Source organism: Suncus etruscus, chromosome 15 (assembly GCF_024139225.1).
Source record: "Suncus etruscus isolate mSunEtr1 chromosome 15, mSunEtr1.pri.cur, whole genome shotgun sequence".
Classification (NCBI taxonomy): Eukaryota; Metazoa; Chordata; class Mammalia; order Eulipotyphla; family Soricidae; genus Suncus; species Suncus etruscus.
Genome location: NC_064862.1, coordinates 22,111,167 through 22,125,251, shown reverse-complemented (window position 1 = coordinate 22,125,251; position 14,085 = coordinate 22,111,167). Strand labels below are relative to the sequence as shown.

Genomic DNA, 14,085 nt, shown 5'->3' with positions numbered 1-14,085 from the left:
TGCCCTAGACGCACTATCTACCTGCCTGGGTAATTTCCTTAGTGAACATCCACCTCTGTCTCTGGGACAAGGCAGGTTCCTGGTCCCAGACACCTACTCAGCCAACAGCAGACACCTTATAAACAGCCATGACTCCCTGCTAACTGTTGTCCCTATTAGACAGGGACTCCAGTCCCCCGCCCAGTCTCCAAGACCAGTTTTCTAGCCCAAGGGTTGGGAGCAAAACCCAGAGAACATACCGTTCTCTTATCTGCACACGTGCTGGCCAGGAACCCTAGCAAGAGCCCGAAGAGAGTGGGCAGGATCTCACGCAGGGTGCGGGGAGTATTGGAGACCACGATCTTCCAGACGTGCAAGGAGGCCTGCCTCACAACCAGCTGTGTGTCAGAGCGGCCCATGTACAGCCCTGCCAGCACCCGGTTCCGCCGGTCAACACCCAGGGCAGTGATGATGGCCTGCAAGGGGAGGGGCAGCAAGGAGGGAGAACGTCAGGCGAGGGCCTCACAGCACGGGGCGAGACAGAACCTGACAGGGTGAGAGGACAAAAACCCCTGCACCTTGTTGGACTGGGCAGTTCCGAAGTTGTCATCCTCCGAGGCCGTCTCTGTGGTCATCTTCCCGGTGACCCCGGAGATGTGGAAGAGGAGATCCCCGAGGAGCTGCACAGAGCTGAATCTGGAACAGATGGACAGCACAGAGAGTCACGGGGGCCTAAAGGGAGGAGTGGGTGCTATGTCGGGTTTACTCCTAGACTAGTTATCGATGGATCCTCAAAGAGCTCCCAGAATGAGAAATTGATTCCGATTCCCCTATCCCCTAGGAAGGGGAAGAGATCTGGGGTAATATTTATCCGCGGCAAATAATCCACACAGACAGGAGGGTAAAAAGGCAAGAAGGTCGGTTGCAGAATCCTGTCAGCCTGTCAACAGCTCCAAAAACTCCAGAGCCTGCCAGTTAGCTGCCCCCAAAGAGTCAGCACCTCGCTCAAAAACTATTAGGCTCTCAACAGCACCCCCACCTGGAAGATCATAGGTGGGACAACAGGCAGAGATAAGGATCTTAGAGAAATATGATAAAGGCCTCCATATATAACACGTGGGCACCTCCAAACTGGAAAGAAAAAACACCCAGATGCTCCCGGCGGACGCCTCAGGACGAGAGTCACTGAGCATCTCAAGCAACACTTGGGGACCGGGAACCATTCCCAGTGACACTCACTGAAGCAGCCAGAAGGTTTCATTGCCCAGCCCAGGCCCCGTGGCGCTGGGGGTCATCGGATGCTCAATACTCGGGTCTTCCCTGACGATACCCAGCAGGGGCTTAACTCAGGAGCTCACGCATGTGCACTCCAGCCCTCTCTGCTGTCTCCTGGGCCCTTGATCACCATTTCTTTACATTTTCCCATAAATTTTCTTGCCATATTTCCTGCCAATGAACATGTATCACATACCATGATAAAAAAGAACAAACAGGGGCCGGGCGGTGGCGCTAAAGGTAAGGTGCCTGCCTTGCCTGCGCTAGCCTTGGACGGACCTCGGTTCGATCCCCCCGGTGTCCCATATGGTCCCCCAAGCCAGGAGCAACTTCTGAGCACATAGCCAGGAATAACCCCTGAGTGTTACCGGGTGTGGCCCAAAAACCAAAAAAAAGAAAAAAAGAACAAACACTGTAAGAGGCAAATGTGATCACTTCCACAAGAAAAATTATAGAAGGGCCGGAGTGATAGTACAGTGGGTAGGGTGATTGCCTTGCATGTGATCAGCCAGGTTTGATACTTGGCATCCCATATGGTCACCCGAGTTTGGTGAGAGTACTTTCTGAGTGCAGAGCCAGGAGTATCCCCTGAGCACCATCAGGTGTGGCCCCAAAACAAAACAAAACAAAACAAAACAAAACAAAACAAAAAAAAAGAATTAAAGAAAGGGACATGGAAGTAGTTTAGGAGTTAAGGCCTTACATGATGCTGATCCCAGTTCAATCCCACCCAGCACTACATGCTCCCCAGAGCACTGAGCCAAAGAGCAGCCCCACAACGTGATGGGATTAGATATTTCCCTTTCCCCCAAATACATAACATTGAAAAGAGTGTGCGCATAAGACGAAAACATGAAGATGAAACCAGGAAACATGAGAAATGGAGCCATCCAGAAAGCCCCCAGAGGATAAACTTACCTCTAAGTAAGTGAGGTTTACGATTTGTAATGGCTCTAATAGTAACAGTCACCTTGAAGCTGAAACCAACTGGCTCACTCTTCAAGCCTGGGTCTTTATTCCTCCCACCCACCCCCACACATCTCGCTTGCTTATCTCTATATCCACAAAGCTTTGCATTGTCTGCTCTGGAGAAGCCCATGTTCTCTCTTGAACACAAGCTTTCTTGCCTTTGCTCCCTTTACATCTAAGAAAGTTTCAATTAATACTATAAAAAATATGAAAAAGTAGGAAGACGGGTGCAACAGTACAGCAAGTACAGCATTTGCCTTGCATGCAACCAACCCAGCATCCCATATGGTCCACCAAGCCTGCCAAGGAGTATACTTTTGAGTACAGAGCCAAGAATAAGCCTTGGATGTGGTTCAAAAACCAAAACCGGGGCTGGAGAGATAGCACAAAGGTAGGGAATTTGCATTGCACATAGCCAATCCAGGACGAATGATGATTCGAATCCCGGCATCCCATATGGTCCCCTGAGCCTGTCAGGAGCAACTTCTGAGTGCAGAGCCAGAATTAGCCCCTGTGCACGAACAGGTGTGATCCAAAAACCAACTCCCTATACCCCCAAAAAAACCAACAACAAACCGAACAAATAAAAAATTTAAGCACCAGAAAAGTCTAAGGAAAATATAATGAGGGGCCGGAGAGATAGCACAGCGGTAAGGCATTTGCCTTGCATGAGGAAGGATTGTGGTTCGAATCCCGGCATTCCATTTGGTCCCCCGTGCCTGCCAGGGGCAATTTCTGAGTGTAGAGCCAGGAGTAACCCCTGAGCGCTGCCGGGTGTGACCCAAAAAAACAAAAAAAAAAAAAGTATGAATAAAGTATAAAGTAAGGGCCAGAGTGACAGCACAGTAGTAGGGCATTTGCCTTGCACATGGCCGACCTGGGACTGACCCGGGTTCAACTCTTGACATCCCATATGGTCCCCTGAGCCTGACAGGAGCAATTTCTGAGCACAGAACCAGGAATAACCACTGAATGTCCCCGGGTGTGGCCCAGAAACCTATAAACAAATAAGAAAAAAAGTATGAACAGTGACCCAGACACCCACTACTATAGAAACCAGGGAGGGAGCTTGGTGGTCAAGCATGTGCCTTGCCTGTGGGACGCCCTGAACTCACTCCTAAGACACCACAACAGAGAGAAGGGATTAAATGCAGACTCTGGCCCAAGAACCCTGCAGAGCCACGAATGAGAGGGTAGAATAGGAGGATCCAGACAGAGGCAAGTGTTGATGGCAAATCTCTCCGGCAGTTCCCTTGAGGAAGGAAAGGGCACGCCACCTGGTCCTCCTGGTGAGCCCCTCACCTTATTCTCCAGAGGTCATCAAAGAGTCCTTGCTCGAGCTGGGGAAGCAGCAAGGCGATGGCCGTCTCAGCGTACATGGAGATGACCCGCTGGCCGGCTCGCAGGGCAGTGTCACGCACAAACTCGTTCTCATCAGCAAGAGCCTGCACACAGTACGGGGGTGGGGAGGTCAGCGGGGAACTCCAGAAAGAGCAGAATGAATCCCCTCATTCCCAACAGGGAGGTCTCCTGTACCTCGCCCTCCAGGGCCACACCATCTGCAGGGGGTCCCGGGCACCTACTTTGAGGATACAGGGGATGATAGGCCCCACATATGGTGTGAACTTGTCCCCGAAGGTGATGGGCAGGTAGTTGAACATCATGATGTAGCCATCTCGGACGTGTGGGGCGATGTCCACTTTGCTAGCCGTGGCCACAATTTCAGGCATCAGCTTCTCCAACTTCTCCACCCCCAAGCCAGCCATGACCTCGGCCAAACCTGCAGCAGGAGGATGGAACAAGTGGTCCTTGAGGGAACCTTCCTGGTTTCATCCGGCAGGACCTGAGGACAGCGCCCAGGGGGACCTCCCTGTTCTCATCCAGGCTGGGCCTTACCTTGTGCTGCGCCCGAGCGGTCCACAGAGCTCTGCTCATAGGTCAGCGTCTCCATCAGCCATGGCAGCAGGTCCTCAAAGCACGACTCCCCCATGCCCTTCACCATGGCCCCGAGAGCCTTAGCTGACACCGTACGCACCTGATGGGAACAGAGAAACAATAGGGGCTCAGAAGTGACTGATGGGCCAGGTGGCATAAAGGGACCCCCTTGGCCTCCTTCCCTTTACCAGACACAGTAGGAGCTTCTTAGGGGTCCTCGGGGATCAAACACTTTCTGGGCACTTGGTAACCCTCCTCGCTCCTTTTTGACTCACCTCAGGCACAGGGTCCAAAAGGGAGGCCTTCAGGCCAGGTGTCACGCTCGGCAGGTAAGGAGCCAAGTCCTGGAACAACACGATAGGAGAACTCAGCAGGGCCCGGGGACCTGCTTTCTCTGGTATCTGCTCTTCTTGGCCCCGGCCTCACTGTCCTCACTCACAGGGCAGTGTCTGTGGAAAGGAGGGTGAGCAGGCAGCCAAGGGGACAACTGGCTAAGAATTCCCTGACTGCTCCCAGAAGGCTTAACGTGCTTTACCCCTATGTAGGGAATAGCCCAAAATATCTCCATGAACCCAGGACAGTACTCCAGGTACTTTCCTCTGAGAACCACACCCTCATTTTCTAGTTCTTCACTTTAAACAGTTATGGGGCCAGAGCAACAGCAGTGGAGGCAAGGCCTTGCATGAAGCCAATCTCCAATTCCCAATTTCCAGCATCCCATAGGCCCCTGAGCCTGCCGGGATTAATTTATTTTGCCCCCCCCTTTTTCTGTTTTGGGAGTACATCCAGCAGTGCTAGGGGTTACTCCTGGTTCTGTGCTCAGAAATCACACTTGACAGGCTCTGGGGACCATATGAGATACTGGGGATTGAACCTGGGTCTGTCCTGGGTCATCTGGATGCAGGGCAAATACCCTACCACTGTGCTATTGCTCTGGCCCTGGGAGTAATTTCTGAGTGAAGAGCCAGGAGAAATGTTACTGGTGTGGCCCCAAAACCAAAAATAATAAAAATAAAGGTCTGTATATCTCTTTTGTCTTGTTTGATCTTGGGGCTATACCCAAAGGTGCTCAAGGATTAATTACTCTTAGCTCTGCCATTAGAAACCACTTCTGGCAGTATTGGCTGGGGGGGGTGGTAATATGGGGTGCTAAGAATGGACCTGAGTCAGCTGCATGCAAGACAAGCTTTATCCAGGTTGGACTAGTGCTCCAATCCTACAAGTTAACTTTCTGGATTTTTTTTTTCGATTTTTGTTTGTTTGTTTGTTTGTTTTGTTTTTGGGTCACACCTGGTAGCGCTCAGCCCCTGGATATTTTTTTTTACAAGGTACGTTTATGAATAAATTGCTATAACTTGGAAATAAGTTTAAAATACATATTGCTGGGGCTGGAGAGATAGCATGAAGGTAAAGCATTTGCCTTGCATGCGGAAGGATGGTGGTTCAAATCCCGGCATCCCATATGGTCCCCTTAGCCTGCCAGGAGCAATTTCTGAGCATAGAGCCAGGAGTAATCCCTGAGTGCTGCCAGGTATGACCCAAAAAAACCAAAAAATAAAATAAAATACATATTGCTTAAGTATAATTATAAAACCATTAATAATAATTGTTTTTGTGTTGGGAACTGTGAAAATTTGATTTTCTAGAATCCAAAGAGAAAATTGACATTACTTTGGAGGATTGATGTCACTTCTCACTTTATCTGTTTTGCTCCAAGTCTCAAAGCAGAACTGTAGTAGATAATGGAATTATCCCTATCAGTAACAGTACTGTGAATGCAGGACAAAAACTTTTAAAGAAAAGCTTAAAACATTGTATGCCTGAAACATGATCATGATAATTTTGTAATGTCACAGTGGCCAACTTTTTTACAAAATGTATTACAAAAAAAACAGATTTCAAGAAACTAAGTGCATCTCCCAAACCAGGCTGCAGAATTCCTTCAGGCCACAGGAGTGACTGACTGTGTGTCCAACAATGCCAGGGGTCACAGACCTCTCTCTGCCCAATCTGTGAAGAGCACAGAAAGGCTGGTCTTTGCCTGGGCACTGAGGGCCAGAACCACTGTTCTGCCCATTTCTATCCTCCACTCAAGACGGAGGGCCTCATTTCCCCCATAGAAATAACCAGCTGGGGGCCGGGCGGTGGCGCTAGAGGTAAGGTGCCTGCCTTGACTGCGCTAGCCTAGGACGGACCGTGGTTCGATCTCCAGGTGTCCCATATGGTCCCCCAAGCCAGGAGCGACTTCTGAGCGCATAGCCAGGAGTAACCCCTGAGCGTCACCGGGTGTGGCCCAAAAAACCAAAAAAAAAAAAAAAAAAAAAAGAAATAACCAGCCCATCTGTGTCCATCTCTGCGGCTCGAACCAGTATTCTCCGGTCCCCAGGCTGCTACCTTCTGGTCAGTGAGGGAGTACATGTTGCCGATGATCTGGGCTGCCATCTTCCGAGTGTCCGTGGAACGGTCCTGGAAGGCTCTCTGGACGATGGGCATAATGAGGGCCAGGGACGGGGCATCGATGAAGTGGACAAACTTGGTGTCCAAGAGGGTCTGCAAACACTTCTGGGTCTTTCTGGAGGGGTCAGTCAGGGCGTCCAGCAGGACCGGGGCAATGGCTACAGGTCCAAACAGGAAAAAAGTTGGTCTGTATGTGTACATACACATGGGGGCCCAAAATGCGTGGAGCGAAGGAGCAGCAGTCCAGAGCACCACAGGCTCCACATGGGGTGGCCAGGAGACTCTCCCAGAGGGAGGACGGTGCAGGCAGCAGCTGCCAGGCCTCTGCACTATGGGCTGCAATTCCGCAGAGCCTGAGCATGGAGTTGCCACAAGGAGCTGAGTCTCCAGGATAGAGTTCAAGGGCTGTGAACCTGATTCTGGGAAAAGTAACCCAGCAGGCTTAGTTTTGTGGAAAATGTGTACTTAAGACTCCAAATGCCCCTGAGCCAGCAGGAAGAGAAGCCTGCAGTGTGTCAAGAGGCAGTAGCCAGGACCAAGAGAGCTCTGAGCAGTCAGCATTAGCAGCAGAGACAATCCAAGAGAAAAGTCTTATTTCTCAATAGAACAGTGGGGTAAGGTATCCGAAAGGGTCCCGAGTCCCTCCAGGAATAATTCGTGAGTGCAAGGACAGGAATCATCTCTGAGCACTGGACTTAACCCAAAAACCCTTAAAGAAAAAAGGAGGGAGTATCTCACTTCTCTTTTCCACCAGCCCAGAAAATTCAAGCACTGCAAAGACCACAACTCATTAACAACATAACATCCAAGTATATTGGGACCGGAGAAATAGCACAGCAGGCAGAGCTGCACCACATGCGGTTGAGCTGGGTCTGAAGCTGGCACTATCTATGGTCCCTGAACACCTCTAGGTGTGATCTCCGAGCACAGAGTCAGGAGTAAGCCCTGAGCACTGTTGAGTGTGGCCTTCACACCCCCACCCACCCACCCTCTGGACCAAGAAGAGCAAAAAGGACTTCCTAGATCTGAGAGGTCATTAAATGTGAACACGTTCATCCTTAAGGTGCAGAGATCTCTGGGGTGGGGTGTTCCTGTTCTCTCCCAGGAGACGAGGAGAAGTCAGGGCAGGACAGAGATACCTACCCAGGATCTCGGGGTTCCGGATGACGGAGCCAATCTGCCTGAGCGCTTGCTGGCCAGCCTTCTGCACTTTCACGTGGGAGTCGGTAAGCACCTCTGTCAGCTTGGGTACGATGTTGGGCAGGCAGGAGGAGAGCTGCTTGGGAGCGCAGTAGGCCATTGCCCCCAGCAGCTCTACAGACCCTGCAGATGGCAGACACGGACATAGCCTGGCATCACCCAGGAGCCCAGACCAGGTCCTGCACAAACAGGAACGGCCAGGCCTCTCCTCTCATTTTCTCAATCTCATTTTCAAGCTTACAGAGGACACTCAGCTGTTGGGTTTTTGTTTTGTTTTTGTTTTTGTGTCACACACACAACAGCACTCAGGGGTCACTCCTGGCTCTGCGCTCAGAAATCACTCCTGGCTGGCACAGGGGACTCTATGGGATGCCAGGGTTCGAACTACCATCTGTCATGGATCGGCTGCTTGCAAGGCAAACACCCTACCACTGTGCTAAATAGCCCAATCTGTTGTTTTTTTAATTAACACTATTTATTCGTTTTAGTTATTTTTTTCCTTTAAAAATTTTTTTTTTTTTTTTGGTTTTTGGGCCACACCCGGTAACACTCAGGGGTTACTCCTGGCTATGCGTTCAGAAGTCGCTCCTGGCTTGGGGGACCATATGGGACGCCGGGGGATCGAACCGCGGTCCGTCATAGGCTAGCGCAGGTAAGGCAGGCACCTTACCTTTAGCGCCACCACCTGGCCCCTAAAATAATTTTTTATTTTTGTTTTGTTTTTGGGTCACACCCGGCAGTGCTCAGAGGTTACTCCTGGCTCTACACTCCGAAATCGCTCCTGGAAGGCTCAGGGGACTGGATGCTGGGATTCGAACCACCGTCCTGCATACAATGCAAATGCCTTACCTCCATGCTATCTCTTCGGTCCTCCTTTAAAATATTTTATTTAAACCATTGTGATTTACAAAGTTCTTCACAGTTAGATTTTAGACACACAAGTTTTGATCCCATCACCAGTGTCAACCTCCCTCCATCCCAGGCCACCACCCAATGTCCCAGCCTGCCAGCATCACAGGCTGGTTTTAATTTTGGTTGTTAAAACTTGGATTTCATGATCTTACTGTTGTTTACTCTGGCTTGGATATTTAGTTATCCTTTCTTTTTTTTTTTTTTTTTTTTTTTTTGGTTTTTGGGCCACACCCATTTGACGCTCAGGGGTTACTCCTGGCTATGCGCTCAGAAATCGCCCCTGGCTTGGGGGGACCATATGGGACGCCGGGGGATCGAACCGCGGTCCTTCCTTGGCTAGCGCTTGCAAGGCAGACACCTTACCTCCAGCGCCACCTACCCGGCCCCTTAGTTATCCTTTCTAACAGCACTAATGCACTTGAGAGGCTCCTTGGCCCCCATCGCCCGTCCTTTCTATTTGTCTTTTCCTCATCTACTCAATTTCTTTCCTTCTCCTCACTATCCACTGAGGCCCTCATTTTAAGCCATTGCATTTCTTCATGCAGTTATTCTAAACACCACATACAAGTGATCTCATCCGGGGCCATGGAGGTAAGGTGTTTGCCTTTCATGCAGAAGGTTGGTGGTTTGAATCCCGACATCCCATATGGTCCCCCGTGCCTGCCAGGAGCCATTTCTGAGCGCAGAGCCAGGAGTAACCCCTGAGTGCTGCCAGGTGTGACCCAAAAACAAAAACAAAAAAACAAAAAAACAAGTGATCTCATCCTATATTTATCCTTCAGAAGATTCAGCTTTCAGCTTTTACTCAGTGTATTAATGGCAGGACAGCTGAGTCCCGTGGTGCCACAGATAAGCTGGCCAGCTCTGGGTTCTCCTGAATGAGAGCTGCGACCATCCTATGTGAAAACACTGAAACAGTGTCAGGACATAGGCTCTGTGCTGAGCCATGACCTTTGCCCTGGGCTGGAAAGCACAAGCGAGGCCACGAGAGATGGAAAGAAATGGCCTTACCAGCCTTGGTCCTCCAGGACTCCTCCTCCAGGGCAGCCAACAGCGAGGGCAGCACCAGCTTCACCCCATGGGCACTGAGGTTGCTCATCACTGCCTTGGCACAGTCATCTGCAGCCTCAAAGGAGGAGAAAAGACCCGTGTTCAGGACTTGCTCACCCGTCCCAGGGCTCAGGGCCCGAGCCCTCGACTTGAGGGTCTGGGAGGGAATCTTCTAGGTCAGAGCTGGGGCCGGCACTCCAGGGGTGCAGGTAATCAGAGGCGGGGCCTCCCACCCTACAGCCCCCACCTGCGCTGCCTCGGCACTTACCTCGCGCACGTACTGGTTCCCGTCCCCAAAGCAGAGCAGCAGGTGCGGCAGCACGTGCACCACATAGGGCTCGAACAGCTTCCCCAGCATGGTGCAGAGCATCTCAAAGGCGAAGAGGGCTCCTGGGGGCAAGGCGGGACAGCTAAGAGAGCAGGTGGGGAGGCAGGGAGGGTAGGGGGCGGAGGGGGAGAGCAGGGGACCCATTCCCTCACTGGTGGCACTGACAGTGACTCAATGTCCCCCAGCTTGGAGTGTTGGGGAGTTAGAAAGAAAAATGTCGGGGGCCGGGTAGGTGGCGCTGGAGGTAAAGTGTCTGCCTTGCAAGCGCTAGCCAAGGAAGGACTGCGGTTCGATCCCCCGGCGTCCCATATGGTCCCCGCAAGCCAGGGGCGATTTCTGAGCACATAGCCAGGAGTAACCCCTGAGCGTCAAACGGGTGTGGCCCAAAAACCAAAAAAAAAAAAAAAAAGAAAGAAAAATGTCCAACTAGCACCCAGTAAAACGGGTCCCTCAAACACAAGCAAGCACGCCATAGCCCAGCCCCGGGACAGCCACAAGTGTGAGGCCGCTCACCCTCTCGCCGCCGGAAGTTCTTCTTATCCTGGATGGCATCGGTAAGTGCTGCCATCATCTCCTGTTGCTTCAGCGAGAGGATCCCCAGGCCCTTCACCAGCCCGGCCAGCCCGTACGCCGCCCCCTTGCGCTCCGCATACTTGTCCGACTCCAGCAGCTGCTGCATAAGCCGCTGGATCATCGCACCCGCATCCTCCTTGATGGCTGGTACCAGGGGTGGCAGGCAGCTGGCCACGGACTCCTGTACCTGTGAGAAAACCTTGCCAGTCAGTGACCCCAGGGTCAGCCAGCACCTACACTGGCAGTCACTGCCACCATACACCTCAGGGTGATCTTGGCTCTGAGTGTGGAGTGATCCCGTGGGGAGCCCCCTCGCTGCATCTGGGGGAAAAGGGCACCAGAACACAGAACCTGAAAAGACTGGAGTCACTTCTGAGAGAAGCGCCCTGCCAGGCCTACTATCTATCTGTGTCACGCTTGCTGGTCACGCTTGCTGGAGAAACTGAGCTGGCAGCCAGCCAGCCAGCCACAAAGTGATTGGTGCCCAGCACATGCCATCCCGCACTCCACCCACCACTCAGAGGTCCAGCCAAGTGCGGCAAAGCACTGCGCCTAAGCAGGACCCTTTGGGGCAGGACCCACTTAACTGACCAAGGCTTTGTATACCTGTTTTGAACAAGGACATTCTGGGGGAAAAAAAACCAGGCCACAAAAAGTGAATGAACATATTTACCCGAAAGAACATGAAGGGCCAAGGAGGCAGGCACTGCAGTTCCAATCCTGGCACCACCAGCCTTGCCCAGATCTATTTAGTGCTGCCAGTGTAGCCAAAAAAAAAAAAACCCCAGGCACTGCTGAGTATGGGTCAAGTGACCCCCAAACACTGAGGTGCATCCATGGACCCAAGCACTCAACTGTCCAGCCCAGCTGACCTGCATCTCCGGGAGTAGCCCTCCTCTCCACATCCCATGCCAGGTTCTTGGGAAGCCTATCCTCCCCCATAAAAATATGAGGAAAAGACCCTTGCACATCAGCTTGCAGATAATGGTAAGAGCACTTAGAGGGCAGAGGGACAAGAGATGAAAGGAAGCCATCATTTTTCTTCATCTCAGTATGCCTAGTACCTGTGCATACTCAGTACAAAAAAAAGACATTTGGGACCAGAGGTAGCACACCATTAGGAAGCAGACCCAGCATGTGTCTGACCAGGGCCCAATTCCTGGTATCAGATAGTCCCCTCAGCATCTCAGTGCAACCATGGAGGCCGCTAGCTCTGCTGGGGGTTCTGGTCTCCTCAGCACCTGAAAGCAGAAAGAACACTACATCTTCAGGCCCTTTTTTTTTTTTGGTTTTTGGGCCACACCCAGCGGTGCTCAGGGGTTACTCCTGGCTGTCTGCTCAGAAATAGCTCCTGGCAGGCACGGGGGACCATATGGGACACCGGGATTCAAACCAACCACCTTTGGTCCTGGGATCGGCTGCTCGCAAGGCAAACACTGCTGTGCTATCTCTCCGGGCCCACATCTTCAGGCCCTTAGACTGCCCATGAGTTGGTCGGCTAGAAAATTTCCAGGGGGGCTGTCCTTGGACCACTGACAGCTATCTGAGGGGTGTCATCTCCCAGCCCCCTGAAAAGACTGTTAGGAAAATGAAGGAGGGTCTACTGTAGTCTACTGAAACAAAGCAACTTCCTCTGCAGGGTTCCTAGTCTATAATCCCGGCTGCCCTCAGACTTCTCAGAGAACCTACTGGACCTGGATCTCCAGGTCGGCCCTAACATCCTGGTGCCAGTTCAATCGGCCATCACTTCCACCAAAAGGTCAGCGGGCCCCAGGCCAGGTGGTAGGTTACCTGTTGGGAGGGGGTTGAGAGGGCAGCAATGAGCTTAGCTACGATGGGCTTCACTTTGGGGTCACTCTTGTCCAAGTGCTTGGCCAGGGAGCCCATGAGGACCACCACGCTCTGCCGCACAGCATCATAGCTAGCATCGTTGGGGGCATCTTTCAGGAACTCCTCAAAAACCGGCAGCAGCGAGTTTACGTTCTCCTGCCAAGACAAGTGCCCCCAGAACGTCCCCATCAGAACCTGGCTGTGTCTGAGGCATCTGCCCGGGAACAGGCCAGATCGGGTGCCGGGGCCAGCAACATCTTCTGGGCCAGTCACCAAAAAGCGTCTCACCATTTTCTGACTGGAACACAGCAGACCTACTGACAGCCTTCTGGTTCAAGATGATGGCAAATGCAATTTTGCACCAGGGGGCTCAAGGCTGCACAGTGTTCCCGACACTAAACCTCCCTGGCCCAGCACTGATCCAGGCTTCTCTGCCAGCCCACACATCCCTCCATGGAGGTAACTTGTACCTTCCCATGGTTGTTAAGAGTTGCAAGAGCTGCGTCAAGCATGCACTTCCGGACATCGGGGTTTCGATCATTGAGGGCATCAGGGACAAAAAATTGAAAGAGAGGCTTCACTTGAGAGTTGTCCAAACACTGGGAGAGTTTGTTCAGGGCCAAAGCCAAGCCACACCTAGGAAAGAAGCAGGGAGTGTCAGGAAGCCAATGGCAGCCTCCCTAGCCACCTAATAGGTAAGTTCTCTCCCAACTGCCAATGGAGAGAACCAAAGCAGTATTCTGGGGACAGAACACAGTATGGTATTTTCAGAACAGTCTCCACAGACTAGGCCAGCAGGCTGGACAAACTAGCCCACCTCTGGCCCGAGTTTACCTACGAGACAGGCTCTGCCAGTCTCTACACAGGAGTGACCTGCCTGGCCCAAACAACAAAGCGGGTACAAATGAGAAGGTTCTGGAAGTGGACAGACCCAACAAAGGCCAAGCACCATGATCTCATCTGACCACAGAGCAGGACAAAGGCCTCCCCAAAGACTTCTGGGGAAGCAAAGCAGTGGAGGCAACGGTCCCAGGTCAGCACATGCAGCCAGACCTGAACTTGGGTCTCTCTCCAACGCTCCTTTCCTACATACTGCCTCCTCACAGCATCCAGCCTTGAGGGTGCCGAAGAGCCACCACATCTGCGGTCCTACCTGGCTTCCCACTGATCCGGGGGTGACTCGGAAATGACTCGGCCTAGAGCATCCAGCACTGGAGGTGGGCGCTGCAACAGAGACACAGGTAAATAAAGGCTTGCAAGGCAGGGAACTCCCTCAGAAACCCAACCACAGGGGGCACCCAGGAACTCACGAAGAGCTTCTCTTGGTAGATCTCCATGAGCCGGCCCATGACTTCGGCCGCCTGCCTCTGGTAACGGGCCACCGCCTGTGAGAGCGCCTCTGCCCCGGCCTGCCTCACAGCTGCCTCGTGATAAATAACGTCGTCAATCAGCAGAGAGCAGAGGTCAGGCTGCAGGTTCAGATCCATGGTTGACCAGAGCCTGTGGCAGATCAAAGGCGGGGGAACCAAGCATCAGACAAGGGGACTCACACCAGCCCCGCTCTTCTCTCACGGGAA

The 14,085-nt window shown here is 52.2% G+C and overlaps 1 protein-coding gene across 1 annotated transcript in view; it reads right to left on the bottom strand.

The window, feature by feature from the left end:
- GCN1 (GCN1 activator of EIF2AK4) overlaps positions 1–14,085 on the bottom strand; it is a 66,320-nt gene that overhangs the window by 15,985 nt on the left and 36,250 nt on the right. The window contains 15 exon segments of the mRNA XM_049788892.1: positions 240–455; positions 558–675; positions 3,526–3,668; positions 3,807–4,003; positions 4,120–4,258; positions 4,434–4,502; positions 6,553–6,773; positions 7,759–7,938; positions 9,739–9,853; positions 10,046–10,167; positions 10,619–10,865; positions 12,470–12,664; positions 12,979–13,144; positions 13,662–13,732; positions 13,819–14,008. Of these exon segments, the coding sequence (XP_049644849.1) occupies positions 240–455; positions 558–675; positions 3,526–3,668; positions 3,807–4,003; positions 4,120–4,258; positions 4,434–4,502; positions 6,553–6,773; positions 7,759–7,938; positions 9,739–9,853; positions 10,046–10,167; positions 10,619–10,865; positions 12,470–12,664; positions 12,979–13,144; positions 13,662–13,732; positions 13,819–14,008 (2,389 nt within the window).